Consider the following 26,158-nt stretch of genomic DNA (forward strand, 5'->3'; position numbering starts at 1 on the left):
GACTCCATTTTCATAGTCGTAAGACACGGTCAACAATCTACGTACATGTGTAGTCTACGGGGAGTAATTGGTACTGCAAGACGGCCTTGACTGTTTATTACTGGCCATGCAAATCTCGACTATGAGAAAAAAGCCCAGAACGCACGGTGATATACAACCGATGATTGTAGGCCCGGTCTCTTTCCCTGCCAGAACTAATAATTGATATCGATGCCTCCATTGTATGCCCTCATCTTTCTCCTTCAAGTATTGGGCCATGTTCAAACCGAGAAGCATTAGAGCCACTATGATCCACAGTAGCAAACTCGCTTGTAAATTGCATCCCAGTCTGGTATACGGAGCATCCAGGCGCCGCGATGTCTCTAGAGTCAGTCGAAGCAGCGAGATGCTACGTGAACATGTTAGGCAACGACAACAGCACCACCCGTCGACATGCTTACTAGGACGATTCGGGTAGAGAGGATGCTATGTAAGACTGCTTGCAACCTGAACACCCATTATTTGAGGTTATGTGCTAATTTTAGTGAATCACACGTACTCAGCGCCTCCTGTTCGTACTTGCGGAACCTGAAAAAAACATCTTTCAATGAGTGTCGGTGTAAAAAAAGAACTAGACGTACCCCCTGCTGCAAAACCAGCCCGATGTTAACGAACCCGAGGACTAGAATAGAAACATGAAACATGGCGCTTTTTCTTGGCCAAGGATTGCAACGTACTCAACATGAATGAGTAGTATAATACACCTATGAATAGAATAAAGAGCGTTCAGCTACGCAAGAAAGCTCAAAGAATCTTACTCCACTGACCGTCTCTCCAGAGAGTATCGATGATAGGAGCACGTATGCGCGCAGGGATGGTTTTGCGCCAACTGATAATGCGTATTAAGGAAAGCGTCAACGTTACTGAAGGACGAACTGTCATATATGACAACTCTTAGCAGCGGGATGTAGAAAGTACCAAATTCGTAAAGCATCGCTACAACGTAGGGACCGATGAACCCTTCTGAAATATTGCTAATGGTCAAGCTGCAAATATCCTGAAATTCTTCATTGACCAGTGGTACAACTATGATGGACTAATGATCAACAGAGAGACGTTGACAGGGAAAGAGCTCACCATGATTTGAGACGATACTCTCGGCTACAATAGTCGCAGCAGGTATAATTGCAGCCTAGAAAAGCATCTCATTAAATTTTCTGTGCGAAAAATCGTGTATGACAGGCTCACCACAGAAAAGGAAATTAGCATTATTAGTATTTTACGACTCCTACCCCATATGGCCCAAGTCCTAACTGCCAATATGACTGAGTTGTCCAAAATGAGTTGAATGCAAGCCAAATTCGTGAAGACAGCTGTTGGAAAGCGAATATATATACTCACGTTCGGACGCAATAATTGCAATCAAGCGAAATACTTGGTGGTCAATGATTAGTCTATTATCAGAGTACGGAGACTATGGCTCACCGGTCGCTGTACTGTCTATCGCAGGGACACTGGCGTTCTTGAGAGAGCAGCGAATCGGTTCGAAGATCAGACATAAGACTGTGAGGTTACACGGACGGGTAGAAGAGCAATGATAGCGGTCGCCATTGCAGCGTATCGAGCGACGACGAAGGTAATAGAGCTTAAAGTAAATCGACGGGGCTGCCACACGTATTTTGCCTGTGAAAGGCTGTTAAGGACTCGAGTCTGAGCGGAAATCTCGTACAACAACGTGCACCTCGTTCCATACGGTCAAGGAATAATCATACAACTGAGAAAAATTCCAAATAAGCTATGAACAATCCGCGGAATTCGATAAGAGTGGGACAGAGTGGGACAAAGACTCACAAATAGTACAACACTAGCATCTAGGCAAGTTACGGTGGATTTAGAACAAAGAAAGACGATCAAAAGAAAAACGAACAGCTTATGCCCTGTGCAGTAGTAGCCGTGAGTAAAGGCGAAGAAAATGAGCAAAAAAAAGCACTCACTTGTCCTATCCGTCCATGAGTGATACACTCAGATAGCGCTCTCAATTGGGCATCGGTCAGATTGGCGACACTGCTCATAATGAGCTCGTTACGAGCACATTGAAGTTAGAGAAAAAAGGGTGGAAGAGTCTACTTATACAAATTGATTGTACCAGCATGGAGTATTCTTGGGTCGTCGGAAGTCCGGAACAAGCGGCGGGCGCACACCTTTCATATTGGCACTTGATACGATCAGCAGTGCCCAACCTGGCAAATCGACATTGATTTTGAGCTCAATTCGTCTCACAACTCATAACGATGAGGAGACTGTGAACAGCTGGGAAAAGAGTTCCAAGTCAAAAGATGCTTGCCACCACCGTACGCATACATACACTATCTATATTATTAATATTCATCTCATCACATCCCATCACAAGGGCAAGATTTTCCAAAAGCTGTGTAATACGTACAGTATTTATCCGCGCAGATACCGCATGGTCGTAAACATGAGGGCGTAAACCTAGCGTAAACGTTCGTACAGGCAATTCAGAGAATCTACTTTACAAGCATTGCGATTCTACGTTCATACTTACAAGCAACTTGAATCTAGTGTTTACATTGGTACTACAATCATTCACAAGTTAGACTTTTTGGTGAATGCGATTCCCTATATTGATAATAGCAGACAGAACGTCAGTCGGCCGCACTCCGGGAGAGAATAATCATCAACGTACAGTCTGTATGTTCTTCGTGAGATCAGGAACAGCAGCTTCCACTAACTTCTTTTCAGCATCGGTAATCTTGCCAAGAGGATTGATTTTGATAACACCATCAGGCTACAAGGGAAGGGTAAATTGAGGTTCAGCGTAGAAAAAAAATCCACTAACCCCAAGTTCCACTGGAGCAGAGAAATATTCAAGGTCGGCGCCAATCTCTTTCTTCAGAGCTTCACCGCCAGCAGGGTCGGCGGTGAGATGAACGAAGCTAGGTGCAATAATGCCCTTCTGTCCTTTCATGGCATTGATCACCTTAATTGCGAACTCTGCACCAGCATACGCCATGGAAAGAGTTGCGGATCCTGCACCGTCCTTAGCTTTGACAACTTCATCACCACCGAATTGGATGCGGTTGACAAGAGCGTCCAATTTCTCGCCTGAAAATCCGCTTGGAAGAGGATGGGAAGATTGAGAGAGTAAAGGAACGATCTATGCCATTAATGAGATATGTTCAAATCTGGAAAAGTTGCGACTCACGGTAACACCACTATGTCCACCAACAACTGGAACAACAACATCGGGAGCCTTTGACAGATCGCCAATAATATCGGCGACAAATGTGGATGCGCGAACGACGTCAAGGGTGGTGACACCAAAGATCCTATATGAGGATTCAACACCTGAGAAACCGAGGAATTAACAATTGCAGAGAGAACACACCTCTTTGGGTCAAAGACATTATGCTTCTTGAAAACTTCAGCGACGATGGGAACCGTGGAGTTCACAGGATTGGAGATGACAAGTACGAATGCCTTTGGAGCAGTGGTAGCAATGCCAGTAGCAAGACCTTCCACAATACCTGCGTTGATCTGATATCCATGTGTCAACAGTCGATACTTCAAACTGAATCATATATTTACCTTGAAAAGATCATCCCTAGAGTTCAAGATCAATAGATGTGTAATCGATATGCGTTGAGCTCTTACCTCGACATCTAAAGAAAGAATGACTGTTCAGGAAATCTTTTATGCCAGATATACTTCGATGCTACTCACTCCAGGTTTACGCGGCACACCAGCAGGAATGATCACAAGTTGAGCACCGGTCAATGCCTTCGTCAGTCCTTCATCCGGTGGCAAGAAGCCCGCGACTTTAGCAGGTGTCGCGATGTGAGAAAGATCTGCAGCAACTCCGGGAGTGTTCACGATATCATAGAGACTAAGCTACAGCATAGCATGAGACTTTATTGAGATCGCTGGGATCTGATGAAAACATACCTCTGTGATGAGGGGATTGCACTTCAGCAGAAGGGATAGTGGTTGACCGATACCGCCTTTGAACTATGTCTTAGATATTTGTCAGATATTCAGTTAATGGCTACGGCACCTGCAGCACCAAGAACGACAGCCTTGACCATTTTGTTGCTTGGAGATGGAGATGAGTGAAGGGTTCAGAGGAAGAGTTACTCGGTCGTTACCCAATCTCCAACGCGTAATTAACGTCGGCTTCACGTGATATCGAGTTGATCGGCCGAATTGCTTCCGCTCCTATTCTCTCCGCTAAATTATTCTCTCTCAAAAGAGCGCCATTTCCTCTGTTATTATCTGATCACTATCGATATCATGACTAGTGACGGTTGGAGTCGCAGCACTTTCCCGACATACTACGAAATGTCAACCGCGCATGCCCGTCTATCTCCCATATTCTTTCTAAGACCACACTCGAGTCACAGACTCAAAGTACCTCGTCGAGACTAGAATCAATCTTTTTTATCCACGTAGTTGACAGCGATTACAGTTTATACGACAAACCACAAAAAAATTACAAGACAGATGTTCCTCAGGCCACGCGTTTGCTTATCCCATCATTTGTCGTGCTAGCATCTGTGTAATACCGTCTGCCACTCGTTCTACATCGCTGAGAGCCGCGCGAACTTGCAATGGGAGGGCTTTATGGTCTGGTTTCCACAGCTCAGCTACGGTGAATTCTACCTGAGAAATGTAATCTTAGTCTATGGTTTTTGACGGAGTTGTTGCAGATTATACCTTCTGAGCAAGATGACTGCAATCAGCTTTTATACACTTTTCCACCTCTCGGGAAATGCTTTTGACACCCTCTATAAGAAATTTTGCCAGCCCCTCGAACAAATTATTTGCCTCTTCGTCGATATATCCATGCATGATTTTCTGGAAGGGAGTAAGTTTATGCCTGGAATAAGTGCAGACATAGGAACAACCTTTTGTGCTTGGGCGCAACCTTTTCCTGATATTTTTCCGGCCTCAATGTACGTAGCCATCAACAGTTTTTGTATTTGAGGTCCAAGTCCCCTCCCCACCCCCTTCTGCTCTTGATCGATTTGACGCTGAACTTTGCGAATGGCATGCCGAACAAGTATACGCGCTTTCTTAATGATTCCATCCTTGTGTTTTTCAAGAAAGCTTTTGATCGGGGATAAAGTCACTTCATTGGACAGTTCGACTAAGAATTCCCCGATAACACTGATGACGTCTGATTCCAAAGAGTCGAAATGGTGCTTATTGAAGAATGCTGCCCATGACTGGGCCAGGCCCTCCTTCATTGTGGAGGTGAGAATTTTGTTCAGGTCGAGGTCAAGCCCGTTCGACGAATTGAATTCACCGTGATGGCGGATCACTGTATGCACCAAGGTTAGTGGGTGTTACTTACGATTTGACTGATCAGCCCACCTGCGCGGTATGTATTTCCGTGCATCTTAGACTCCGTTACGATAGACTCATACAGCTCCAATACCTCCGATGCCGCCTAGATGGGCATAAACTTTTTGACTTTAGGAATTAGAAATGAACGCACGTCCATGGCAGCTTGACGGATGTCCTGTTCCAAATTTTCCTGGAACACTTGGTAGAATGATATACTTTCAACGCAGGGACTAAGGATCTGATGAAATCAACAAGTAATTGGGACGTTATGTATTCGAGAATAGAGATAGAACTTACTTTCTGTAAACGTACGGCGATGGCTTCGGAGTTCTCGACTTTGCCTGAGGCGAGTACCTTCGATCTCCATTTTTGTTTGATAGCGGTTTGTTCAGATGTAGTGAGTCCTCCAGCATTGTCCTGACAGAAGGTTTTTACTGCTTGAGCCAGAGTGTTCAACATATCCGACATAAGCCCTAGCTCTTTCTGATGTGAAGTATTGGTTATTTGGTGGATCCATTCTTGTAGGAGAGGAATCTCTGTCTGTACGATATCCAAGTGTTCACACCGCTCATCAGAGGCGGAATCTGGACCAGGGAATCATAAATAAGCAAGCAAGAGAAAAGTTATGAATACCCACCTTTTATCTTAAGATAATTTCGACTGGAACAAGTGAACACAGGAAAATCAAACCCGTCGGTATTCATGACGCCTAGATGTGGAACCCCCCGTTCAAATCTACAGACATGAAAATCCAAGATTGACTGCACATACTTGCATCTTCAGACGCCATATTAATGTCATATAATGAAAGTATAAGGATTGAGTTGTTTCGAGGATTGACGGAATTGTGAGTTGACACCAACCTTGAATGATGTCCTCCAATTCACAATAAACATCTTCTCTTAGTTGTTGTTTGAAGGTCTACACAAAAACTCGTCAAACGGTACACAACTCCGTCCTTGTAATGATAAAGCACTAACCTCATTTCGTTCCCGAGTAATGAAATCATCTCTACCTTGCTGCAGAACCATCAGTTCTTTCCTTAAACCCTCTATATACTTATCCTGACGCTCCATGTAGACCTGCGGATCATTGACATCAACTTTCGTCATGGCTTGATTGTTTTGGGTATAAGTTTGAGTTCCCAGATTAAGATCATGAGATAATTGGGAGGTATTGAAGGTCGTCGAATCAGACACGGCACTGGAGCTTGCCAAAACAAACTCGCATTTGATCTTCTTATTGGGACCGGTATTAAAGTTCGGGACATCCGAGCTTCGCTTGGTTGTTGGTTGAGAAGGAACGATTGGAGTTGTTTGGAAAAGCTGCGCTCTACGCTTGAAGAGCTCCTCGTTCAATGGTGACCCGGACATTGAAAACCACGATTCTAACACAATAATAAAAATATTTCTTTCCCCGTACGACTTGGATAGGCTTACCCTGAAGTATCTTCTTGTAATGAGATAATTCTGATTCCTTCTGTTCTATATCGTGGTTGAATTGTCTAAGTACGGTCGTGTTTGCAAGGTCAAGATTCTCGATTGCTTCAGAGACCAGGATGTCATCGCATTTGCTCGCTGTATGTTGAATGCTCTCATGAATACCGTTTCACAGATTGAGTCAGAAAGTAGACACGAACCTATAAAGGTTATCGAGTCTTTTGAACTTCGACCAATTTTAATATAGAGATTAGTTGTAGGTTGAGCAGTGTGCGTAAAGGTGAAAGATACAAACCTTAATTTTCCGTCTGTGAGATTCAAATTGCTTCTTTCATTCTACATACCAAAATGATAGTAGGACTCACCCACTAGCACAAAAAAAGGTGTGAGTACATATCTGAATAGTATGAAACAGGACTTACTGAGAAGTTGTGTCTTGAACGCTCGATCGAGAAGTTCTACAGAAAAGGTCAGATGCAAGGACACATTCCAAAAGGTGACTTTGAGTGAAGAATTAAACTCACCTTTCGCATGTTCATCATTGACCGCCCTGTGGATCGGTGCCACTACCCAAACGCAATCACAATGTGCCAAGTATCGCTCGGCAACTGCACTCCGAGCGGCGTTGGAGTCGCCTATGCCTGTAAGTGATAATGAATACTGACGTTGACTACGGCGGGCAATAGGCGCGGGTCATGGAAGTTCGGATAAACTACGTAGTATGAGCAACGGAAAGACTGACCAGGAAGATCGACCAACGTAGCACCGGTCGAAAGACATTTGGCATTGCAACGTATGTGCACTTCTCGAACTAAGGGCCAGAGTGCACCGGAGGGGTGTAGTGTCGATTCGGCGCCATCTACATGACTGGGCATAGGTTGGCGGTGAGACGATTGATTCTGAACGGGTTTTGCATCAATATAAATTGATATAGCTTTCGCGAACTCTGCAGAGGTGTCGCAAGTAATCGTTTCGGATGTCCCAAGTCTTTTAGTAATCCCTATGATGATACAAATGAGTGTTGAGCATGAATCATATGAAAGGGACCATTGGAAAGGATATTACTCACCATCAAAGGCTGAATTAGATAGGACATCCTCTGCAGTCGTGAACTTTGCGAACTCGTCTGGGCTCAAGTTGGGGTATACTGCATGGATCTAGTGTCAATAATGAGCCAATTTATCCTTAAATGCAGTATAGCACAGGACGCAAATAGAGTAACAATGAGAGGAAGAATGAACGATGCAATTATGAAAGGAGATGCACGCACCTTATCCCAGGCCATTCCAAAACCTCTCTGTTCTCTCGTCTTTGCTCTTTTCTTTCCGTGTTTCAAACCTTTAGCGTTCGCCCGTATTTCCAAATTGTCATTCTCTTTCTCTTCACCTTTGTCTTTGATATCCCCTAATCCCATTTGAATTTCAATCGCCCATTCCTCTCGAGTGAGAAAATCGATCGCAGCTGTGATACTAGTTTCGGAGTGGTACGAAATCTTAGTTGCTACAGAGGTACAAGCTGCAACAAGAGATCAAAATTCGCACATTGATTCAAATTCTACACAGTTTGGGATACTCACCTCGCATACCACTTGTCGGTACGATTATCCCTGTGAGCAGCAAAGTTGATTAGTTTCCTTGATCTCTGAATTCGAGTACTCACGATCAAGCAGTGCATTCAGCAGTGTGCTTTTCCCAGCCCCGGTCGCTATCCAAAATCATCAAGGCCCTTTTTCAGATAAGTGGCTCTTTTAGTGTACTCACCGCCGGTCACAGCGATCAACGTTGGCGTCATCGCTTGGGCTCGAATCCTATGCATACGGCAGTATATCAATATCGTCAAGGACCACCAAAAAATGTAGTCTCACTGTCGGATCTCACGGCGCCAAACATCCACTCCCTCGACTCTAACCTTTTTATTCTGCGGTTGGCCATCTTGCAATAAAACTAACCCCAGCTCGGTTCGATCCAAGACATCCTCTAGTTCAGCGATACGCGCGAGGATGGTTTTATAAGTCTCGTTGACATCGTCAACTCCATCATCTTTTCGCGCCTTTCCGTTCTTCGACACATTATACAGCAAGGATGTGTTGTCACATTTTGATGCAACCTCGGTCTTCGCAGGAACTTCCGAATTTGGAGTGAACATTATCAAAGGAGTCACAACTCAGTGTTCTTCTTCAGGTGTGTAGATGAGGGATGAAAAGAGAGAGGCAGGAACAATATCAAGCATTGTTTCACTGGTTATATACCCATTTGAGTTTACATGTATTTGTTTACCTGTATAGAGTGCACATGGTGCTAAAGGAGATCATGTGATCGTGCAGTATGTGCAATAGCTCACCAGTATTCAACCTAAAGCAGGTAAACCCAATTTTTGCACCACCTCAGCCTCCAGGTACCTGACCTTTACACAAGTCAATAATGAAGTGTATTAGTTGATTGATAATGCATGATGACTCACCCTAGAACTTGATAATATAACCTAATGAACCACATAAGATAGTTTGCATAGAAAGATATAAATATAATCACAGGAACTAACCATAAGACCTAAACATTGGCAAAATGAAGCCAGCTGCAGTCTTGATCACAGAGAAACAATACAACATAAGTTAAACTGAACTAGGATTTACGTACAGAATCATGCACCTTTTCATACGTAAAATTTCCACACATTGTTATGTTCAGAGTTTCTCCTACAGTGAGATGTTTTGGAAGAGTATCCTCCCATATCCACTGGCATTCCCCTTGAGAGGAACTTTGAACACAACAATGTGTAGCTAAACTAGACACTGAGTTTCTGATATGATTTGGGATGGTATACTGTATCAAAATCGGGTTTGCTGTAATAAAGGAATGTCAAACATAGTCCTGGATCAATTCAGCAAATACTCACTTGTCTCAGAACCAAGGACGTTCATAAAACTTCCCTACAAGATGATGGAACCCGAATGGGACTGAGTACAGGAATCTGCCAGCTCAGCAATGAGTCATCAACAGAGCCAAGATGTCCGGAACTCGAGAAGAATTCGAAGGAAAGAAAAAGAAAACTTGAATTGCTCTGTTCACACAAGTTGCTTGCGTATTGCTCATCGGCCGCACTCACAATGCGATTGAAGCAACCAAAAACATCTTGGTAATAGCGCACCCCGGAAAACTACGTACACAAGCATTGTCTATCACAAACTTCGCTAGTGCAATCTCGACGGTGAAGGCATGTGTGGGTTCCGGTATTCACCGTCTTTCGGGATTCAGATGACCTTCGTAGTAGATATCCGGGATATACCTTCAACGTCGACAGTCGTGAATCTGAAATCGCACCCTATTGATTGAACCTATGGAAATTCTTATATCACACAGATCGCTAACGTGGAATCAAGGTTAAACATACCCCAAGCACAGTTTCACTCGACCCATCGTCTATTGCCGAGGCTCCCATTCGGGCTTCCGCTGCTGATTTGACTCGCCCCATTCGAAGGGATGGATAGAGATATGGATAGAGCCGTGCACTGTAAATAGTTTCCCGCGTCAGACTGTGAATGAGATGGGCCGAGACATGACACGTACCTGTTCCTTTCCACATTGTAGTATGTTCTGAAAACCCTATGAAGCATTTCTAGACGTGAACTCAAGGCCAGCTTCGATGGTAGTTAAAATCCTTACGCTTCATGTTACACGATTGATTGAAGACTGCAGCGATACACTAACAGTACAAATGGCAAGTCGTCATATTAGCATCGATGTTAGCGGCTCAAAGGAGTTAAAAGGACGTGAGGGAGGATTGAGTCTGTTATGGGCGACTCGTTCGTGATGGGCACACGTTCGCAGAACTACAGAAGCTGAGGTACCACATTGTCAGAGATTATCCAATGAAAGGTTGTTGAATTAATGTTCTTGTACGGAACTGGGAAGCGCCGCTAAGACCAACAGGTTATTGAGCGTTCAAACCTGAAAAGGAAATAGCAGATTCAAAAACCTGATGAGACCACGCAACCGGATGTGCTATAGGAGTTCTAGTAGTCGTATCATGATGCCACTATCGTACAGTCCTGGAGGCAAGATCGAATGCAAAAGTAACGTGTCAACACGTCGAAACGATAGTTGATCTCTTTTTCGATACTTGTCATCTGGAGGGCGCCATGATTTTCTGTGATTGAAGAATTGGAGACTCAGACAAGACTCTGGAAACGAAGATGCAGGAAAACGCACATTCAGATTGCAACCCGACCTTCTCGTAGCCTACGCTGTGTATACCGTCCGATTTTATAATGAGTATGCCCTTGAATAGTATCCATATAACATGAGCACATCGATAGCCCTCGAGAAGACTGGAAGCATCGGTTTGACATGGGATAGAGAACTTGAGAAACAGATACAGGCACACAACGGTGTGAAAGTCTGAAGAAAGTCAATGACTAGAGGTATTGAAGTTACTGTTTATATGAAGCTGCAGAACTCTAAGGTTTCTCAGTCGAAGGACACGGACATATCATGAGGAACAAGTTTTGGTCAAGTGATGGATTGTGAGGGTCCCACGAAACTTTCTCTATGTTACTGGCGCCATCAATACATCCTATCCAGATCCTATCACTCAATAATGCGTGCTCATCGAGAAGAGACCCAGCTACGGAGTTTTCGAAGGCTACATCCGCTTACTATACCTGTATATATAAATAAGTATTCGACTTCACGACTCGAAGCTCATTCCGCTACCTATACTCGAGTATCACCGATGAACCAGTGTTTGCGTGCCCGAGGGAGAACCCAATGGATGCATATAGATAAGACGCATCGGGACGCATCATTGGGCAACTATTAGTGCCAATCGTAGGCGCAAGGGACCTGCGCTTGAAACTTTAGAAGGGCAGCAAATCTAGTACCGTCTTCTTTCAATGTGCATGAGCGAAGTTGAGGAAGGCAAGGTTAATTGCGAGCTTGAGAAAGACGACGGCGTGGGCAACAACGAGAAAATTCAGCGCCGTCGCTACTGCGTTAAAATTACTTGAGGTCATTTCCCGAACCTGATTTGATTTCAATTGCTGGCCATGTTCAACACCGTCGTCACACGTATGTAGGATCAGCAAAGGACCAAACTGGTGATATTGCTACTACGTATACGAGTCAGCAACCGCTTATAGTCGCAGTCAATGGACTGGAACTGACCCCAGACGCTTTCTGAAGTTTTGATTTGACTTGAGATATGCGGTACGTGTCAACGTCGAGATTGGTGAGCGTGTTCAGTAATAAAATGATTCCAGATAGTAGCATCACATTTGACTGTAGCTGGTGGTAAGAATTCAAAAAATGATACCGTGTGATGACATTATTGAGAGCTTGTCTTCTTTTACACACTGATCATCTCAGGTTGAACGCCCTACTATGTCCACTTATGCAAAAGCTCTATAACTCCGGATGATATGTGCCCATACTGCAATACTACTCGACATAAATCTTTATGTTTAAAGGTCTTTTTTTTCTGCCAAAGGAAATTGAATCTAGACTTGATTCCCCACATGTACACGACACCACCACTTGACACCAAATGAAAAAAAAGGTATTATCGCGAGCCTTACCACGCATGATGGCCCCCATCAACAAGGATACTGGATAGAGCAGAATGCTTTAACTTCGATTAAGTCAGGACAAGACCTAGAGACTCACTCGGATCCAGTACAATACGTTGAGGCATCGCTTGCGAGCCAGACTGCCACACCTCTCATCTCGTCCACTCGACCGAGTCGGCCCAAGGGGTTGAGAGAGCTCCATTTTTCCTCAAGATGTGGTTGTGGCTCAAGGTATTGGGCGGTCATTCTGTGATTGTGAATTCAGAAGGGAGCGGGAGCGAGGACTCAAGATCAAAGGACATACTTGGTATAAATATGCCCCGGAGAAAGTGAGTTGACCCTGATTCCCTCACTGCCCAACTCACATGCCATGCTTCGTGTCATTTGTAGGACGGCAGACTTGCTAGTGTTGTATGCAATCCACGCATGGCCCTTGAAATATCGATTAGTATTTGAACAACTACATTTGGTAAATGACATTTACATGATTAGTGATGCTTCCACTCATCGAAGCAATCAAGATGATACTCCCTTTGTTCCCGAAACGCCGCATTTGTTGACCAGCTGCTTGCGCAGTGAACAGGACGCCGTTCACGTTGATGCTCATGACCTGTAAAACTCGATAAATAAACGTGCACAGACAAGGTCGAAGAAACCGCTACGAAGGTTCAGGCCTCACTCACCTCCCTGAACTCATCCCCTGGATATTGCAGCACGTCCTTCTCTGGTTTCAAAACCCCCGCTGCAGCAACGCACACGTCCATCCTCCCTTCCTTATTGCCTATTTCCTCCGCACATTTCCATACAGCGGATTGGTCTGTCACATCGACTTTGACGTATTCCAAACGCGAGGGTGAACCCGTATACGGGTTCTGCTCTAACCGACCCACATATTCCTTAACGGCCTCCCATTCCTCTGTCGGCTTCTCGTGAATATCGAAGCAGTATATCGCTCGTGCACCTAAAGAATGCATGTAGGAACTCGAATAGAGTTTTGATTGCATGCCCGGACTTACCAGCCTCGCATAATGCCATGGCCATCTCTAGTCCTATGCCTCGTCCGCCGCCAGAGACGATGCCTACGCGGTCAGGAATAGCAATTTCCGAGAAGATTTTGCGAGGAGTCGAATTAGGAAGATTGGAGCGCGTTTTCATGGCGCTGTCAACTCCAATCGGAGCGAACGGAGAGACTGATTGGGGCTTCTTCTCAGAAGAAAGGGAGGGCGATGAGGAGAACAGGCGTGTGTGGATTGAAGGTCCTAGTTGGGTATGGCTCGCGATACACGCTGGTCGAACGGCACTGCGTATGGACAATGAAGCATGTCGTGTGTATCGCAATGCGCTAGCAAGAGGCATGATGATTAGTAGGTTGTGTTAGGGAAAGAACTTTGCTGGAATCTTGACTAGGATGAGAATATTGGGGAGTACTTATAGTTATAGATCTCGCACCGGTACTGATAATGATATGAGCAGATGACCTGTATCTCGTGTCCTTCGTTTCTTCGTTCCTGCGTTCTGGTCTGGCCATGTCCTATATTCGTATAGCAATTCTTGCCGTCAATGATAACCATGTGTTCTATCTTCGACTGTGCCAGGACTCAGTGATTCGGCGGCAATAATTTGGAACGCAGGTTCGAAAACATGGTATACATAATACGCTCAAATTTGACGTGTACTACACACACAGTATCCAGTTGCATACTGGGCCTGTGATCAACGCGGACAAATACTTGGGGGACGCAGTGTACGCAAGAAACTCCGAGGGTGTGGATATGTGGTTATGTGAGAACCAAAGGTGCAGTATTGCAGTAGTGATGGAGACTTTGGGTAAAACTTTGGAAAGGAAATTTTGAGGAAGGGTCGAGAATGGAGAGGGCTGGAGGGGGGAAACAGACGGTTGTTGATGTGTTGCGTTGCAGTAAGTGTTCTGTGTTCAACAGATTGTTGCCTAGAGACTATGTCGAGTTGACCCTAAGCTCCCTGAACTGCCTTGAACATCAGCGAAAGACTGCTGGATCGAAGACGGGATATATGAGTGATATATGAGGGTATATGCACTGATATGTACACAATGGGTACAGGAAGAGGCAAGGAGCTGACAAGGCTGAGGATTGCCTGAAGACCTGAACTGTGGCATGTGTAACGAACCCCTGACAAACCCTAGAATATGCGCCGTCGGATCGAAGCACAGGTTTGGAGGTATATATGCGAGCGAAAATTTAAAATACGTTCGATATAAAGAGAAGATGAAAGTTGAGGGGGGGAGTTAGTTTCCTTCCGACGACTGCTGGACAGTCGCTGCTATAATTCTTCTGCTACCAAGCCTCGTAAGTCCTTATTGGCAGCTCTTCATGACTTACACTCTATGACATTTGGATCTTCTTAGGCCTAAACACTTTGTCCATAGCCTTTCCTCTCATCGAAAAAGATCAATCGCTGTTACTAAATCCCCTCCCTCATGCGCTTGAATCTTACCTATGTTGTTGTCGTCGTTGCTGGTATCGGACTTAGTGTCATATCTTCTGTGAAGGCAGCCCCTGTGAGTACATTGCTCTGGTCATCTTTTCAACGAAGTGAATAATGACCGATCTCCCTTTGTATGTAGGTGCCGACAGTCTTTGTCAAGTTCCGTGAACCTTGGGGCATCGATTCCGGGACACCGAGCGCACCAAAGGAGGTTAAAGCTGAACTGCAAAAGCTTGTAGAATCTTATGCGGAATTCTTGACGATTAAACCCAGGGACTGCCCCGTGGTGCAGTTGGAAAACACATTCATAAGTCAAAGGGCAAATGGTCCACATAATTATGAAGTCGACTTCCATGGGATGGGCGAGTGCAAGGAGAAGGGTGACTGCACTGTAGGTTTTGTGGGGGGTCTGCCATCTATTAACAAGGGGTACCACGTTATATTCCCAAAACATCTCTTTGCCAGTGGCACGTACGAACCCAACCCGCACGCGATACGGTAATAGATGGGAGGATTTCTGATTTTCGGTGCTATTTGTAGCTCTATACACTGTTGCACGGTTCTTTGAAGGAATTTCATCAATTTTTCATTTGAAATTTTTCTAGTGTATGATGAAGATCTCGAGGAACGAGCAGGCACACATTTGGTCAGAATTTTCGAAAGCCAGTTCCATCCATAAATCTCCAATTCTGTCGAAAATCTATTTGAATGAACACCTATCTATGACAGGACGGATAGAATACTGCACGAACCAGGTTTTTGTACTTGGTGGCATATCACAGCAGTCTCATGGAGAATAGTGAATAGCTTCAAAGAAAAATTGACTTTGTTGTGACCCAAGTTGAGATCTAGAGTGAAACCCTTTCGGGTTCGGGGCCTGCAGCAGCAGGTAGATCCTACCTATATACCTGAAGATTATGAATGCAGAGAGTGGTGCAAGGTGGTGCAGTTCCGTTTTTGCTGATTAGTCCAGGATTAGTCTGGCGAATCGAGACAACTAATTTGACCGTCGAGGCGGTCGGCCGCGGTAGAAACATTAGTAAGTCACTTCGGAAAGGTTTCAGATGATCCTTCATCTCTTAACGCGCGTGATTTCTTTGCAGATAATCGTCGATTTCGTTTCGAAACCTTCTTGCAGCGAATTCGAAGTTTGAGGTGGTTGCGAATACGCTCATAAGTTGCAGCATAACTGATATATCTTGTGACAAGCCATATCGGGCATATCCCCGGTCACATGACATCAGTTGCACTGAATTTTTATGATTTCGTCGAGCGGAATCTTTTCTCTTTCCAGACTGAGAGTGAGATGCGACTCTTGTCGTACATGTGCATAGCTTAGTGAACAATTGTCAATGACCAAGAAAGCTCGTGAAGAGGCCGGGTCCGGTCGCGCTAATGTACAGGATGGCCTTAGCTGGAGTATAGCAGTTAACTCGGGAGTGATTATACATCGGTTGAGAGGTATTTCGTTTCAGGCCTTGCCTCTAATCCCTTGCTCTGCATATGCACCAGATAAATCCGTTTTGTCGTAGATGCGAGAGTTCAGGTTTTACGCCAAACCGAAAAGAGTTGCATGAGCATCCCTTTATGCTGGTTATCTGAGCGGGCCCGTATCCTATCGGCGTTAGAGTGCAGTCGGAGAGCCGCATGTATCACGGAAAGGACTCGGACAGGGAGTTTTATCTATTCTTATTGGTCGATATCAGTCAGATTGTCAGTGCGTCAAAGTTGCATCCATAAGGCTACTACGGTGAAACCGGTGTATCCTGGGATAGCATGAAATGGTTGTATGCAGAAGATAAGAATGAGAGTAGTTCTAGAACAACAAACCCAGGCCAGGGAGGAAGCTGTAGCATTTGCAAGACTTTGCAGGGCTCTTCAAAGGCACTTCCATCCAAAGCTCGAGCACGGTTCCAGGCAACCTTAGTCATGGGGCGATAGAACTGAAGAACGTTTGCTGATTGGCAGTCCACCCCAAAGGACTCGGCCAATAAATCCTACCCAATCGCAGGTCCGAGGTACTAAAGTGTTTTAGGGTCTAGACTTTAGGGCTATTGTCGAAGTCACAACATCACGCAATCAAGATTTGACTGAAGCGCGATTATCTATAAAAGGATCAGTTGTGTTTTTCGTCCGCATCTTTTCCTTGTTCCACAACCTTCGATTCTAAATACACTCCAATCCATTGACTGCTTGAATTAAAATGGTATGTATATCACTACAGAGAATAGCATCTATGCTGTTTGGCTCATTCCATGTCTATTCAGGCCGTCAAAGTCGGTATCAACGGGTACGTTGTTTGGTTGAAAGTTTTAGAGATGGTTCGCGATTAAACGATTTCCGTGTCTTTTATTCTACGATGATTGCAGTTTCGGTAAGCGAATGATCAGTCTCTTCTGTCTATCTTTCCTGAGTCTCATCTCTTAGGTCGTATCGGCCGTATCGTGCTCAGAAATGCTTTGTTGAACCCTGAAGTCAACGTTGTTGCAGTCAACGAGTGCGTAGTCTCATCATACTAGGCATCGTAAAAGGAATTCATTTTCCACAGCCCTTTCATTGCTCTTGAGTACATGGTGCGGGTTGCATCCCCAATCTGATCGCATTTTCGTACTGAGAGATGTTTTTACTCTGGTGCTACCTAGGTCTACATGTTCAAGTATGACTCCGTCCACGGACGTTTCAAAGGCACTGTCGAGACTAAGGGCGGCAAGCTCATCGTCGACGGAAAGGAAATTTCCGTCTTCGGTGAGAAGGATGCTGGTGCTATTCCTTGGAGCTCTGTCGGTGCAGAGTACATAGTCGAGTCTACCGTGCGTCAACTCTGATTTCACTTTCATGATCTGGTAATCACCTGCCATTTTGTTTCTCCATCTCACAGGGTGTCTTCACCACGATTGAAAAGGCCTCTGCTCACTTGAAGGGTGGTGCCAAGAAAGTCATCATCTCTGCTCCTTCCGCTGATGCACCTATGTACGTTTGTGGTGTCAATCTCGACTCTTATGACTCGCAACATGCTGTTGTAAGTATGACTGGCCCACCCTCTTTCTCGCAAAGTTCTGACCATACCTTAGATCTCCAATGCTTCTTGCACGACGAACTGCCTCGCACCTCTCGCCAAGGTTATCCACGACAAATTCGGTATCGTCGAGGCTCTGATGACTACCGTCCATGCCACTACCGCTACTCAGAAGACTGTTGATGGTCCTTCGAACAAAGATTGGCGTGGCGGTCGTTCTGTCAACGGAAACATCATCCCTTCTTCAACTGGTGCTGCTAAGGCTGTTGGAAAGGTTATTCCTTCGCTCAACGGAAAGTTGACGTGAGTTGTTCTCAGCTATCTCACTAATGACACCGCTGATGTGGTATTCTTTCTATCTTTTAGCGGTCTTGCCTTCCGTGTTCCTACCCTCGACGTTTCGGTAGTCGACCTTGTTTGCCGTACCGAAAAGAGTGCAACCTACGACGAGATCAAGGCTGCTGTCAAAGAAGCCTCCGAGGGTCCTCTCAAGGGTATCTTAGGCTACACTGAGGACCATGTTGTTTCCACCGACTTCATTGGGGACAACCACTCTTCGATCTTCGATGCTACCGCCGGAATCCAGCTCAACAAGAACTTTGTCAAGTTGATCGCTTGGTACGACAACGAGTGGGGTTACTCTGGAAGAGTTGTTGATCTCTTGGTGTTTGCTGCCAAGAAGGATGGTGCTCTCTAAGCGAAAGGGCTATGCATCTCGAAACTGCCACAATGTTTAAAAGTGTAGACGATTACTGTAAAACGCAAGTATTTTATAGACGCTTATCGATCAGCTCATCGATAAGGAGGAAAAAAAGGCTCAAATCCCGTTGTACTTACCTACATTATTGTTAGCTCTCAATTGGAATTCCATGTATATAATTTCAATCTCTGCCCGTGAGGTCAGTGCAACACGAATCAGAATTGGTTATTCTGGAGTTTAGAGATTTCAACGGGCACTCTGGATAAGAACGCAAGTTGGAGTAGATATATCTAAATGCATCTCTTTCTCAGCCACCACTCGTACTCCCATTCCAACTTTACCCTGATTGTCAAACCCCTAATTGAACCATCAAACTGTTCCCTACCAGATATTGCCTACCGACCCGACTCGGACTGGAGAACACTGAAATTCTCTTTGAATTTCGAGCGCATGATGAGGGGTGATTTAGGAGACCTAGTAGGTTGAGGAGAAGGAGGATAATGCGTTCGAGGACTTCGAGAACTTCGACCATCCCGAACATTGGAATTGGGTTCGTACCTGTGTCCGCCGTCTCCCTGATACTCAGCACCGGTACGCCCGTCACGTCCATACCCATTGTAATCATTATACCCATTGTAACCATTGTACCCATGGTCATTTTTATACCCATACTCCTCTCGTGTATGTAGATACGGGCTACGACTAGCCTTGCTACTGGGAGGTGGGTACCGTGATCGAGAGAGGTGTCGTGTTGAAGACGGTGCAGGGATCACAATGTTCGTGTTTATGGGGTCAGATGATGAATTAGGCAGAGTAGCCATGACTGGGATCACAGGCGTGCTTGTCGAGGAGTAAGTGTAATTCTCGTAACCGTTGTAACCTGCCCGTCTATGTGCAGATCTGTTTGACCGATCACGGCCTCTGCCCCTTCCATCTGAAGGAGGTATGATTTGAGGATTTTGGGGATGATATGAAGATGTCGGTAGGGGGTATGATGAAGGCGGGGGCTGACCACGACGATAGTCTGGATTTTGATCCTGCGGTGACCTACCGTTTTGCTCTCTCGCTTCCCTCCTCCTTTCCATCCGCTCAGTAACGAACGGAAGTACTGGCGGCTGCAATGGTTCCAAGTCAGCATTATTGTCATATTCGTATTTATGCCCATTCGCGAACCGAGCATAGATTGGCGGTATATTCGAAGGGATGACTGGTGCTGGAGGAGCGGAGAGTACAGGATGCGGAGGAGCAGGTACAGGTGGTTGTCCTACGTTTCCTAAGTTTCTCGGCGAATAAGTTTTTCCCTCAGGGCTGTAACGATGGTGGTGATCGTGACGGGAAGACGATCGTGGAGAACGTCGGGTGTCTCTTGTACGTTCTCGACTGGCTTCCCTCTCCCTGCTGTTCCGCCCTCGTTCCCTGTCCCTGTCCCTATCCCTATCCCTATCCCTGCTATTCCTGTCTCGTTCTCTATCCCTGTCTCTATCCTTATCCCTGTCCCTACTATCACGATCTCTATCCCTATTCCTATCCCGATATCTATCCCTATCTTCCCTATGCCTGTAATCCCGGTCTCTCCCTAAGTCTCGTTCCCTGTCCCTATCTCGTTCCCGTTCCCCTTCTCTACCAGAGGTAGTTCGAAGTCGGTCGCGTGAAGAACGCTTGGGCTTCGGATGACGAAAAGGGCTAGAACTCCTTAGAGTCATAGACCTGGCACTGCGTATAGACCTAATACTATGTCGTGAATCCTTCTTCCGGACCCTGGCAGGTCGTCGAGTGGAAGTTTGGTTGACCTAGAGCAAATACAAGGAATCTTCATCAGTTACAGAATATCAATGAGGACAAGTCAGAGGAATAGGAATGGATATATGAAAGTGAATGCCTAGATGTGGAAGGTATATATATCTGATATACTTACCGTCAGCTTGGAAGATCTTGCCTTCGATTGTTCGGATGGACTTTTTGTTGGACTTTTGGCTCGAGATTTCGACTGTTTCGACTGACTGGATGTTTTCGATGATACATGTGGACTTTTGGATGTCCTGGATGCCCCAGGTTGAACTTGATCGCCTCGTTCAACACGTTCCAGGATCGACGATAGTGCTTTCACCTAAAACGCCATGAGCATAAATAGATTTGACTGCTTCCGAGAAGAGAGGAGATATAAGAGAATTGTGTACACACCTTCCTAGAAACCTTCGAATATATTGTATCTGACGGTGGTGGTCCAGGGATGATACTATCCTGCTCGTCCGCGAATCGTGTTTGGGAATATTTTCGTTTCCGAGCCTCTTCGAGTGCAACCTGGAATCAAATTGATAATCGGACACTGGTCGCCTACTCGAAGCAAGCAAGCAGCCCGCACCTGAACATCATCATCTAAGCCCTGTGCATTCTTACGAAATTCATCTGGTCGTTGTCTGCCTTTGGTTAATTTATTGAGCACTGGGGCGACACTGAATAGGCTACACACACAAATATAGCATTGATCAGTAAACTATTAAAAGACGAAGTCCGAATCCTAACAACATATGACGGTATGAAAGAAATTCGTTTAAACAAGGTGTAACTCACTGCGCCCAACGGCTATCAAACCCCTTCAGCTGCGACGCCAATGAATACCTGTGTTGATGGATCGTGTCTGAAGCATGTCGAAGGTGCTCATGAGCGGACTGAACGACGGGGAATGATTCTTTAGCAGGTGGGGTAAGGAATATAGGAAAGACTGGAGGAGGAGGAGGAGACATTGTCGTGATAATTTTATGATGCTTTTCCAAGAAAATCGTTCAAGTCGTTCGAATCGTTTATAGTTGAATGTCCGAATACCAATGTTCCGGTGTGCTTCCAGCAGGTCAGAATCGTGTCATCGTCGTTTTGGTCGTTATGGTGTAGGTGTGTACAGTGTAGTAGCAAAAGTAAACGAGTAAATAATAAGTACATGCACCCACGAGGCCGATATCAAGGGTCATTGTGATGCCACTCATGATGCATGATCAACGAAGAGTCGAGGACTCGGGATTAACTCCGGGGGTCGGATTTAGTCTACTGTATCTTTTTCTAGTAACCAGTGTTTTATTTGAAGAGATATTCGTAGAGTAGTCTTACACAGCACATCATCAGATAGCAGAAAAGAAAAAAAAAGGAGAAAGGAAATCAAACATAGCGACAACGAAAACAGAGAGTAATAAGTATTTCAAAGTGTGGTTGTTCGATATCGGATGATTGGATGAGATGGTCAATAAATACGCTGTTTGAGATCAGATAGAATCGTATGTGGATTCTGATGATAGAGATAAGATGAAGGGAGGGACTTTGTTATATGTACACGAGCAGAGACAGTGTGGAAATTCTGGATGCCGATCGAGAGAGAAAGGTGTGAAGAATACGTGACTCCCCGGATGAAGAATCGAGGACGTGAATGGTCACCATATCAAAGTCATTGTTCAAGATATACGAGTCAAGTCCAAAATGGAGTCAAGTCCAAATGGATATAAGGAAGATGGCTATACGGATTTTGAGCGGTTTCGGTCTTTCATGCAGGGGTGGGTATCATACTCCTCCTTCTATCTCCCCTATCCGCTTTGGCTGGCGTTGCATCGAGGTTATGCAGGGTATCAAGATTCTCCTTCTCTTCCATCAAATTCGCGAGATTGCTTATTGGCAAAGGGGTGACAGGAGCAGATGGGAGAGTTGTAGGAACGCTCGGCATCGATGACGGTTGCTTCATGCTACCAGCGGTTGTTGAACTCCCGCTTCCACCGGCTAAGGCGGAAGACCGTCGATGATGAGCGACTGCACCTGAAGATGTTGAAGAGGACACTAATGCCGGCTTTGTCGTCGTAGATCGAGAGAGGGAAGCTACACGCGCAATAGGAGTCGGTGTGCCCATAGACATCCGTGGAGGACCCATAGTTCCACCCAAGCGAGGTTTTGCTGTAGATGGTGGACCCATACTTACATTCGCACTGGGAGCCGGGCCATTCATCCGGGTACTCTTTGCCAATGTGTTCATCTTGGGTAGCACACTTTCCGAGGAGAGCTTCCGCTCCTTCGTAACCGTGCTTTTGCCCGTGTTGGACTCCTTGTCTGAACCAATAGATATAACAGACGAGGGTCGAGACGTCGAAGGGGTAGAGAACACCGCGGAATCACGACGGCTGACCCGGGAGGGAGCAGGTGTGCTACTGGTAGACCCGGCAGTACCCCGAACATTGTGGCGGCGTTTGAGCTGCACATGAAAAGGTCGTGGGTAAACCTGAATGGACGAAATGGGAAGAGAAATCATGGGACATACCAATTCCAGTTCTTGTTGCTTCGAATCCAAAGCCATGTTCATCTGCATGAGGTCTTCCTTGGCATGGTCGTGCTGCTTGGATAGTTGAACGATCTTGACCTCCTTGTCAGCACTCTCTTGTTGCAGCGTATGTACCTGTCGTCTCAATCTGTCGAGCTCGGCTTGCAGATTATTGACCTTATCCTTATTCATACGAAGCTCCGCGTTCTGCTCGCCCTGTCGCTTCAACAAATCTTTCATCTGTTCCGTGGTTTCACCATCGTGTTCAGTAGCCGCCTGAAGCGCCCTCTCCTGTTCGTTCATTACCCGAGCGTGATCTCTGTTGATGTTGCTCAGCCGTTCGCGCAGGGTTTCGATTTCTTTCTCCAAATCGACGACGCGTGAAGAGTAAGTCCCAACATCAGCATCACGTTGTTTGACGTTGGATTCGAGCCGCGATATTTCACTGAGGGAGTATTGGCGCTCCAGTTCGAGTTCGGCGATACGGGTCTCGCTTTCCTTCATAGTCTGAGCTATGCGTTCGGCGTGCTCATGCTTATAACGGACTTGGTCTTTCGCCTGCAGAAAAAATCAGTACACGGAAAAGAAAAATATGACAAGTGCTTACCGATTGGAGCTGTTGTTGCAGTTCCTCAGTAACCTGGTGCATCTCATCCTCCAATGCCTTCTTCGCATCCTCCAGGTCGGCACGCCTGTTTTCACTCTCTTCCCATTCCACCTCCATATTTCCTATCCTTTCTTCCAGCTGCTCGATCGTGGCAGTCAGAGACTGGCACTCGTTTTCCAAATCGGTCTTTTGGCCTTCCACAACACCTAGGCGTTCCTGCAACTCCTCCACATCCCCACTCAAAGCATGACGCTCCTTCTCAATTTCACGTTTCTCTTCTTCCAATGCCTCAATCCTCTCGCTAGCCTTTTCACTATGTCCCCACTGCGCTTCAAGTTCGTTCTTCAACATCGTCAATTCATCATCAGTCGTCTTCAGTTGCTGCCTGAGTTTTTCGTTTTGGCCCTCCAAAGCAACAGTTTCAGCTTTTGCCTTCTCCGTCGTCATGATCATTTCCGTGCGTTGCTTCTCCCATTCTACTTCCGCTAACCGATGTCTTTCCCGCTCCTCCTCTTTTTCATCGTCGTTCTTGCCGTCACCCACGACGGAGGCCAAATCCATTGTTACCATACTAATATTCCCGATCTGCTCGATCTGCTCCTGTGCCTCCCGCAGGCCCTGTTGAAGCTCCCGTTGACTCTCGTCGCGACTCCAGACCGTTTCCTTCAGACTGAGAATCTCCTCACTGCGGTCCTGCACGATGTTTTCCAATGCCTGAACTTCATCTCGAAGAGCCTCTTCGCGTCGTGCCATTTCACCCTTGTCTCGTTCAAGACTGGCTATTTGACGGTGGAGCATACGCAAGGCTTCACCACTAGCCTCGTCCATTATACTCCGGTCCATGCTCTCCTGTCGTGACCCTTCAACCTCCTCTTCAAGGAAGCGACACGTTCGCTCCAGTTCAGCAACTTTTTTCTTCCAGGCCCTCAAAATACCTTTTCGCTTTAGTTCCTCCTTCTCTAGATCATTAACCTTTTGACCCAAAATCTGGACCATTTCATCCCGGGCACGAAGGTCGGTCTCATACTGCCCACAGAGTTCACTCTGTAGGGCAAGCTGAGTTTGGAGGGAAACAATGATGCTATCCTCGCGAGACGTTTTTCGAGCATGATTTGGCAAACCCCTCGGAGGTGTAACGGGAATCATAGTCTGAGGAGTGTAATATGTATTCGCTGTGGCACTGAATGGGTCAGGTTCAGGTTTGGCAGGATCATATACTACGAGCTCCGAAGACGACTCGTCGTTGATGTCGGCTTCCGGAGGTTTGCTGTTAATAGGCGATGATCGCAACATGGAATGGAAGACTGTGTCACTAAGTGCACGACTACGACTCCGAATGGAAGACTGGGATGGCGAATCGCTACTATGAAGGGAGACTGGCGAAGGAGAGGACTTTGTGTCAGTCGACGTTAGGGAAGGTACTGCAGACGACGTCGACGACCGTTTGGATGCATCAGCCATCGAGAAAAAGACAGTTTGACCAAAACTGAAGGAATGGCTTCGGTCATGCAATATTGAAGGCAATTTGGGAGACTTTTCTTTGGAATGAAAGATACTTTCATCAACCACATCAACGCTCGGTTGAACGGAGTCTTGAGGAGCTGACTCTTTGCCCTTCAATCTCGCAGGGCCACGGTAGGGAGTCGAGGTCATGGCATTCGGAACAAGGTCCCTATTGTCGTCGTCAGATAATGGCAAATCAAGCGCTTTGTCCAAATCAATGTCAAAGCCTAAACCAGGAGGCGAGAATGCAGATAATTGTATATCCTGGGACATGTCCAGCAAATTTGATGTATCCTTCTCCGGTACGGGTGGAGAAGCACTGCTTGTGTTCTCTGAATCTTGCCGCATTGGAGAAAAGACCTCTGTCACCGAAGGTCTGGCATTCTTCGGTGAAGAAGACGGACGGATGATGACTGAGGACAGAGTTGAAGGCTCGCTAAGATCTACAGCACTTCCAGTGGGTATAACTGGAGGAACGGAGAGCGGTGGATATTCGTTATCGGTTGATTGTTCGGGAGTGACGGCCTGATATGCATCCCTCGAGAAGAATCGTACATTTCTACCAGTACCAGGTGTGTTGGGGTCACGAAGGATAGACCGTACTGAGCCTTGTAGGATTCCAGGAGTAAGAGGCCGTATGTCGTCGGCGTCGGCATTCAGAGTTCGTAGTGTGTCAATCGAAGGTCTCTGATGAAATTCTGGTGGTGAAGACCGTATAGAGTCAAATGCTGCATTAGGAGACGACGGAGACCGAAGAAGATCTAGTGAAAGACCTCGATTTGCTTCTGCGGTGGCGGCACTGAGGGTATTTTTACCCGAAGCTCGACTTAGTGAAGATTGAGATTCTGGAAATATTTCAGCAGCGTTTTGCAATTGATCAAACAAAGACTTACGGTTACCAGCAAGTGAAAGTGATGATTTGACCTTTTTTGGAATTCCCAGAGAAAGTTTGGGTAGCGAAGGCGAAGGAGCACGTTCATCGTCGTCTGAAGGCATTCGTGACCCCCGTTTGAACATCGATCGTCGAGATTTCGTGGGCGAAGGTGGTGGACTGCTTGAATTAGGGGCATTTTCCTGAGGCCCTGGATGAAACATAGAGAGATTTGGATGCTGTTCTAGGACCTTGCCCATAACGTCGCCCTGTGATACAGTCGAAGTAGAAGTCGTGTCCTGCTCGCCATGCTTGAGCGCGCTCGTCAATTTCCGCCACATGGCAAAAAGGTCGGG

General features: G+C 46.0%; 9 protein-coding genes across 9 annotated transcripts; 2 read left to right on the forward strand and 7 right to left on the reverse strand.

The window, feature by feature from the left end:
• Positions 1-121: 121 nt before the first annotated feature.
• On the reverse strand, positions 122-2,254 carry C8R40DRAFT_573565 (uncharacterized protein). The gene is made up of 17 exons (XM_046235496.1): positions 2,181-2,254; positions 1,974-2,102; positions 1,907-1,916; positions 1,831-1,850; positions 1,721-1,753; positions 1,561-1,662; positions 1,465-1,501; positions 1,381-1,413; positions 1,228-1,292; positions 1,117-1,171; positions 958-1,044; positions 807-902; positions 717-743; positions 621-661; positions 539-567; positions 441-486; positions 122-388 (listed from the first exon to the last, which is right to left on the reverse strand). The coding sequence occupies exons 2-17, from the start codon at positions 2,049-2,051 to the stop codon at positions 230-232; spliced, it is 918 nt and encodes a 305-aa protein (XP_046082301.1). The 5' UTR covers positions 2,052-2,102; positions 2,181-2,254; the 3' UTR covers positions 122-229.
• A 96-nt stretch (positions 2,255-2,350) lies between these two features.
• On the reverse strand, positions 2,351-4,169 carry C8R40DRAFT_573812 (malate dehydrogenase). Its single transcript, XM_046235499.1, has 11 exons — positions 4,055-4,169; positions 3,946-4,001; positions 3,724-3,891; positions 3,655-3,662; positions 3,589-3,604; positions 3,389-3,537; positions 3,206-3,329; positions 2,840-3,157; positions 2,687-2,788; positions 2,546-2,619; positions 2,351-2,472 (listed from the first exon to the last, which is right to left on the reverse strand). Exons 1-10 carry the CDS (start codon positions 4,083-4,085, stop codon positions 2,587-2,589), a joined length of 1,005 nt encoding a protein of 334 aa, XP_046082302.1. The 5' UTR covers positions 4,086-4,169; the 3' UTR covers positions 2,351-2,472; positions 2,546-2,586.
• A 7-nt stretch (positions 4,170-4,176) lies between these two features.
• On the reverse strand, positions 4,177-8,930 carry C8R40DRAFT_1239991 (Dynamin family-domain-containing protein; the record flags this gene model as incomplete). Its single annotated transcript, XM_046233505.1, has 20 exons — positions 4,177-4,655; positions 4,714-4,854; positions 4,905-5,320; positions 5,374-5,449; positions 5,498-5,584; positions 5,644-5,930; positions 6,210-6,267; positions 6,327-6,733; positions 6,786-6,923; positions 6,986-7,093; positions 7,130-7,153; positions 7,208-7,243; positions 7,310-7,426; positions 7,528-7,785; positions 7,855-7,942; positions 8,056-8,300; positions 8,362-8,391; positions 8,445-8,489; positions 8,546-8,592; positions 8,650-8,930. 20 exons carry the CDS (start codon positions 8,928-8,930, stop codon positions 4,644-4,646), a joined length of 2,901 nt encoding a protein of 966 aa, XP_046082303.1. The 3' UTR covers positions 4,177-4,643.
• A 2,362-nt stretch (positions 8,931-11,292) lies between these two features.
• Positions 11,293-12,097, reverse strand: C8R40DRAFT_1123220 (uncharacterized protein). Its single transcript, XM_046228890.1, has 2 exons — positions 11,948-12,097; positions 11,293-11,889 (listed from the first exon to the last, which is right to left on the reverse strand). The coding sequence occupies exons 1-2, from the start codon at positions 12,050-12,052 to the stop codon at positions 11,674-11,676; spliced, it is 321 nt and encodes a 106-aa protein (XP_046082304.1). The 5' UTR covers positions 12,053-12,097; the 3' UTR covers positions 11,293-11,673.
• A 256-nt stretch (positions 12,098-12,353) lies between these two features.
• C8R40DRAFT_1162797 (uncharacterized protein) lies at positions 12,354-13,670 on the reverse strand (the record flags this gene model as incomplete). Its single annotated transcript, XM_046230285.1, has 7 exons — positions 12,354-12,387; positions 12,446-12,595; positions 12,653-12,780; positions 12,833-12,958; positions 13,032-13,309; positions 13,365-13,554; positions 13,632-13,670. The coding sequence occupies 7 exons, from the start codon at positions 13,668-13,670 to the stop codon at positions 12,354-12,356; spliced, it is 945 nt and encodes a 314-aa protein (XP_046082305.1).
• A 1,136-nt stretch (positions 13,671-14,806) lies between these two features.
• Positions 14,807-15,316, forward strand: C8R40DRAFT_1174904 (uncharacterized protein; the record flags this gene model as incomplete). The annotated part of the gene is made up of 2 exons (XM_046232259.1): positions 14,807-14,887; positions 14,954-15,316. 2 exons carry the CDS (start codon positions 14,807-14,809, stop codon positions 15,314-15,316), a joined length of 444 nt encoding a protein of 147 aa, XP_046082306.1.
• Positions 15,317-16,946: 1,630 nt separating this feature from the next.
• C8R40DRAFT_1123231 (glyceraldehyde-3-phosphate dehydrogenase) lies at positions 16,947-18,705 on the forward strand. Its single transcript, XM_046228891.1, has 7 exons — positions 16,947-17,020; positions 17,082-17,188; positions 17,242-17,387; positions 17,457-17,624; positions 17,693-17,833; positions 17,886-18,133; positions 18,197-18,705. The coding sequence occupies exons 3-7, from the start codon at positions 17,385-17,387 to the stop codon at positions 18,525-18,527; spliced, it is 891 nt and encodes a 296-aa protein (XP_046082307.1). The 5' UTR covers positions 16,947-17,020; positions 17,082-17,188; positions 17,242-17,384; the 3' UTR covers positions 18,528-18,705.
• Positions 18,508-21,604, reverse strand: C8R40DRAFT_574937 (uncharacterized protein). The gene is made up of 7 exons (XM_046235502.1): positions 21,354-21,604; positions 21,102-21,295; positions 20,893-20,992; positions 20,712-20,831; positions 20,446-20,637; positions 19,183-20,320; positions 18,508-19,121 (listed from the first exon to the last, which is right to left on the reverse strand). The coding sequence occupies exons 1-7, from the start codon at positions 21,465-21,467 to the stop codon at positions 18,880-18,882; spliced, it is 2,100 nt and encodes a 699-aa protein (XP_046082308.1). The 5' UTR covers positions 21,468-21,604; the 3' UTR covers positions 18,508-18,879.
• A 455-nt stretch (positions 21,605-22,059) lies between these two features.
• On the reverse strand, positions 22,060-26,143 carry C8R40DRAFT_1162799 (uncharacterized protein; the record flags this gene model as incomplete). Its single annotated transcript, XM_046230286.1, has 11 exons — positions 22,060-22,608; positions 22,633-22,782; positions 22,822-23,054; positions 23,079-23,333; positions 23,364-23,379; positions 23,540-23,956; positions 23,996-24,758; positions 24,822-24,961; positions 25,035-25,049; positions 25,094-25,776; positions 25,825-26,143. The coding sequence occupies 11 exons, from the start codon at positions 26,141-26,143 to the stop codon at positions 22,060-22,062; spliced, it is 3,540 nt and encodes a 1,179-aa protein (XP_046082309.1).
• Between the last annotated feature and the right edge of the window lie 15 nt (positions 26,144-26,158).

This window comes from Lentinula edodes (genome assembly GCF_021015755.1).
Source record: "Lentinula edodes strain Le(Bin) 0899 ss11 chromosome Unknown C8R40scaffold_39, whole genome shotgun sequence".
NCBI lineage: Eukaryota > Fungi > Basidiomycota > Agaricomycetes > Agaricales > Omphalotaceae > Lentinula > Lentinula edodes.